The following is a 5,378-nucleotide window of genomic DNA, read 5'->3' on the forward strand; positions in this document are numbered from 1 at the left end:
CTTTGTAAAGTAGTGTACATTTTCAGTCTACTAGATCTCTTACATCCTAATTGCAGATACTGACCAGAATTTTTTTTAGGACAGTAACCGAGTATAATGAGTATGTGTATGATCCTTTCCTTGGTGTCGAGTACATTTGTGTTACAGAGATGACCTGTCCGGGCTTTGATTTGTTTGGCTCATTACTCGGCTTGTATCAAACCTGCTACTGCTGCGACTGCAATAATTGGTGCTATGAATGCGTGGCTGGCAAATAATGTATGGATTTTCATTTATTATAGTAAATCCGCATGAAAAAAAAAAACATGATGTCTATTTGTGTGTCCAAGATGATGACCACTTGACTGATATGGTTCTCCATTACCGTTTTAATACTTTTTGGGATGGAAAGGGCATTAGACTGTAAATAAAATTCATCCAAAGATTTATTTCACTAAAACTTTTATTAAATTTTGATTGTTTGGTTAAACTGCCAAAATTAATTTTAATTTACTGAAAGTGTTTTTTTTATCTTCATTGCAAATGTATATATAATAAGAGATATAAGTTTCCCGGAATTTTAATGTAGGGAGGAGATTTGAAATCTGCATCAAATTTTAAGGATTTTTTATAAAATTCGTTTTTTGTATAATTCTTTATCTAAAAGCGGAAATACAATTTAAGTTAGTTAATTTTGGCATCCGTGATTGGTGGATTTTAAAAATCTGCGCTCTGATTGGATGTCGTACATCATTCAACCAATTAGAGCGCAGGTAGTTTAAAATCCACCTATCCTATTGGTCAAAAATTAATTAACTTAAAATGTATTTCTGCTTTTAAATAAAGAATTATACAAAAAACGAATTTTATAAAAAATCCTTAAAATTTGATGCAGATTTCAAATCTCCTCCCTACATTAAAATTCCGGAAAACTTATATCTCTTAATATATAATGTTCATCAATGTATTGTCCATTGTTTTATCTCTCAAGATATCTGACTTTAAGTGCAAAATTTCTAAAAATAGATAATAAGAAAATTAAAAATGTAACGTTATATAATTGAATTTAATATGTACTGTACATTTAGTTTTATAAATTTAATAAATGTTTGTAAATTTTTTTTGAATATTTAAATATTTAAAACTGAAATCCTTAAATAGTAGAATGTTTGTCTGTGTGTCTGTAGCTTAAGATCTCTAACCCATGGATCGCTAAGGTTATCCTTTGCAGTAAAGCTTCTTATAGGTCCAGAAGGTTTATAACCACATATTTCGGGATAAGGTACTTTCACCCCACCATGAGAATTCGCACCTGGACCAAACCCCACCAGATAAAAATGTTTTTTTTCTCTATTCTTTTAACACTGTAAAGTTGAGTGGCGACTTAATTGGCTATTAACATAGATATTCCATATCAAACAGAGGGATGATTCTATCACTCTTGGGAAAATTTGAAAAAATATACAAAGTCCTTACTGTATAGGTTTTAAAAATGTCTGGGCATATATGAATGTTATCAAACTTGATTAATTTTAGTATCGAAGCTACTCTATGGAATCGTCGATCTATTTAATATTTGTAAAATCAGTAATGCGGTGAAACCAAAACAGTTAGAGAAAATATTATTTTCTCCGATAATATTTATGATAGACTGCTAATTTTTTATATTGTAATATATTCGGTCCGTAGGTCCCTCGGTCATGGCAGAGCGCATATAAAAATTTAGGTTTTTGCCTCCAAAATTTTTCAAAATGATTCGCTACTTATGGTGTTGTCATCCTTGTTGTTGTCTGTATCTGTTTGTTAAAAGTAAACATTTATCATAATTTGGGTCTGTCCGTAACGTAATAATAATGTTAGAATTGTCCTTTCAATTTCAAACTTGGCATGGTGATTCCTGTAACTGTTAGTTACGTTATAGAAAGCGTAGTAACTTTATAACTGATACCCAAAAGTCCGTGGGTCTATTTAAACACTTTTTTGCAGCAAATTTACATACAATTTTGTTTACACATATACATATATACAATTAAATGTTAATATTCCTTTGTCTTACGAACGATTTTAGAGTTTTGCTTTTATGAATGTTGTCATCCCTGTGTAGAATATGAATATTGGTCACTTTGAACTAGATACACATTAATTTTATCTCAACATCAATATTTTCATCATACATTATGACATTACTTATATCATATTGAACTTAAAAGGACAATTATGCCCATATCAAATCAACAAAAAGTTCCCAATATCCTTATGATAAAGCAACAGGATGTCTGTCTTTCTTTGTGTCTCTGTGTTTGTGTGTTTGTATGTTTGTACCGAAGGATCTCGCTAACTGCTGAACCGAAATCTTTCTCCTTTACAATGTAGCTTCTTATAGGCCCTTGGAAGGTTTATAACTATTTTAGTTGAAGGTACCGCCATGCCTAGCGAATCCCCCCCCCCTCAAGTGCCCCTTTAGTCCCCTAATGTGGAGTAGCCGCTAGAAATATATAAAGTTTTCATTTTTTTCGTCTTGCTCTGGACCGATCGAGTTCTCAATTTTAGAGAAGGTTTACGTAGGCCTAAGTATGGTTGTTCTGCCCTCAACCTCCCACTACGAAGAAAGAGCTTCTAGATGCAAAAAAAAGTTTTTAAAATTTAATCTTACTCGGATCAGAGGTTAATACAGATCTCAACGGATCGACACACACGAAAACCTTACTGCTACATATAAAACTAGCAGAAATGCGCCTTGATGCCTCTAGGGGCACTTGAAAGAAGAGGGGGAGGCTGAATTTGACCCTTCGCATTTAATTTCAGTTCTAAAAGAATGTAAAAAAAATTGAGAGGGTAAGCGCTTATTTTATAGAGGAGATTTCTCTTGGGAGGTTGAAGTTACCATTCCTCAAATTAGTTAAAAACCTTTCCTAGTTCTCTAAGAATCTTCACCTTATAGGAGAACCATATTGGTTCGGCGGTTAGATCTTTCGTTACACACAGAAATAACTATTCTCGTATTCATTCAAATCCGGTGGATAGGAACCGGTTCTCATCCATACGAAAAAACTATGTCTAGCATCGTATTATAAACGGCTTTCCGCGGATATAGAATGTACAATTATATGATTAAAACTTGTTTTTAGCCCCGAGGTGCCGAAGGAAAGCCGTTTATAATACGATGCGAGAAATAACTATTAATCACACTGTTTTTCTTAAAAACAAGGATGACAATATCTATAAAATGAAGCTCTAAAATGAAAAGACAAACGAACATAAACACTTGTAGAGTGTCAGAACTGAATTAACAGAATATTAATGCATAATCTGAAATAAATTGTAGGTAAATTTGTTGCAAAATACATGATACTATCATTTTTAGGACTTGATTATAGAGATGCTTCGCTTATAACACTGTACCTCGTTGTAATAGGAATCAGTATTCAAAAAATCAGATAAATAGGATAATCTTAGCATACAAAAATTTGTTGTCAAAAAAAATAAAATAAATCAGTATGTTTTCAATGGTACAGACTTTCTGCCAACGATTATAGAGTTGCTACGCTTTCTAGATTGTACCTAACTGTTATAGGAATCATCATGCAAAGTTTGAAATTGATATGACAATTCTAACATGCCTAAATTAACAAAAAGTGCTAACCATTACGGACGAAGCTACCCTAACAATAGAAAAGATTCGCTTTTAAAGATGTAGAAAAACTTTGCTTTCACACAACACAAAATGTTTTACTGTTTTTATATTTATTTTCAATACAATGAACATAATTAATTATAAGTCTAATGGCCAACATTTTTAACCATACCAATAATAGTCTCCGTAAGGGTATCCGTATCCGTAATCCCAGTAGTCCCAGTAACCGGGATAATAATATACGGCTTTACCATCTTTCCTAAAAATACAAATATTGGGTCAAGTGCAGCTCATGGTTCAATATTGCTGGTAACGAATGCTTACTGGTTTCTGTGATTATTAGGTTCCTGGATCAACAAATTAGAAAAGAATCCTTTAATACAATATGACACTTAGCATCATAACTAAAGACCTTAATAAGGATTCCTACTGTTGCTATATGTCAGGTGCACAACATAAATAGTTAAAAGTTGGGGAAAATGCCTTGGCCCATAAACAGGAGCAACTCATTACCATGCACAGTATGGACTTCTCAGACAAAGGTCGTGCAATCAAATGATGGTTGTCTGTTGGATGCTACTTAACCTTATATCGTATAGTGGACATATAGTGAGTATTGCATCCCAATTACAAGCGGATGATGCCCTTGGGTTCTCTACATGATCACTTGAAATCTAAGGAGAATCTTGCTGCAATGAATTAATAATAAAAATTATCTACCTGTCATTAGGTGCTGCAGCCTTTTTAAAATTTTTTCCAACTTGAGGGTCTAGTCGAGGGCTTAGTCGAGGGTGCAGTCGAGAACCATTACAGATCATCACCTAAACAAAATTGAATGCTATTTAAATAAGAATTGAAGTTTTTAAATTACCAAAAACGGTTTTAAAAAAAAAGTTTATAGCAGATTTGACTAACCCTTTTTAATACAGCCAGTTTCAGAAAATGTTTAACAATAAAATTAGAGCTCTAACTCAAACAACAGCCAAGAAAATAATAATAAAAATAGTTATTTATCGCATCACATTATAGATAATAAATTATAAGATCAAACCAGTTTATTAGCCTCGGAGGGCTGTAGGCTCCGGCTATCCAAACTGGTAGTAATCTTATGACTTTTGATTTTTCTATGCATAGAAAATTATATATAATACGATACAGTACATAACTATTCAGGGGCAATTTCTCTTGGGAGGATGGTGGTACCCTCCCCCTAAAAAGTTACAAACCTTCCTGGGTACTATGTGAAGCTACCCTGTAAAGCAGAACCATAATGGATCAGCGGTTAGCGAGATCCTTCGGTACAGACAAAAAACGCGTACTACTTTATATAATAGGATAATGATAAGGATAATTACCTCCAAGAGCACCAAGGCCAGGACAAGAACCAGTAGTTTTCTGGACATCTTCAATTTCTATACTGATCATATTATTCAACTAAACATCTTTTTATACTATTTTTTAAAATCTATTTTTAAAATCTATTTTTAAATGTTTAAAAAAATAAATCTATTTTTAGATGTTCTATTTATAAATTATAAAAGCAGGGTTGTTGCGCTTACAATTTTTAAATAATAAGGACATGTATTAGGAAAAACAGATGCTTTTACATAAAGTGATTGTTATACCAGGGAGGGAGGGGACATGTTTCATATCGATAGGACAATTCTAACCTGTCTTAATTAAAGAAAAGAGCTAACCGTTGCGGACGTAGGGACTGACCCTAATTAAAATATTATTCCCAATATTCAAACTCTAACTAAAATAA

General features: G+C 32.7%; 1 protein-coding gene and 1 long non-coding RNA gene across 2 annotated transcripts in view; one reads left to right on the forward strand and one right to left on the reverse strand.

The window, feature by feature from the left end:
* Window positions 1-564, forward strand: part of LOC145325088 (uncharacterized) — a 4,161-nt gene extending 3,597 nt beyond the window's left edge. Inside the window, exon 6 of the mRNA XM_080167933.1 lies at window positions 80-564. Within this exon, the coding sequence (XP_080024059.1) occupies window positions 80-257 (178 nt within the window). The 3' untranslated portion in view covers window positions 258-564. The remainder of the gene's footprint in view (window positions 1-79) is intronic.
* Window positions 565-3,706: 3,142 nt separating this feature from the next.
* LOC145324208 (uncharacterized) lies at window positions 3,707-5,060 on the reverse strand. Its single transcript, XR_013881206.1, has 3 exons — window positions 4,969-5,060; window positions 4,334-4,434; window positions 3,707-3,872 (listed from the first exon to the last, which is right to left on the reverse strand). It is a non-coding gene; the product is annotated as an uncharacterized LOC145324208 (long non-coding RNA).
* Window positions 5,061-5,378: the final 318 nt, after the last annotated feature.

This window comes from Acartia tonsa, chromosome 7 (genome assembly GCF_053477335.1).
Source record: "Acartia tonsa isolate MP-2025a chromosome 7, ASM5347733v1, whole genome shotgun sequence".
Classification (NCBI taxonomy): Eukaryota; Metazoa; Arthropoda; class Copepoda; order Calanoida; family Acartiidae; genus Acartia; species Acartia tonsa.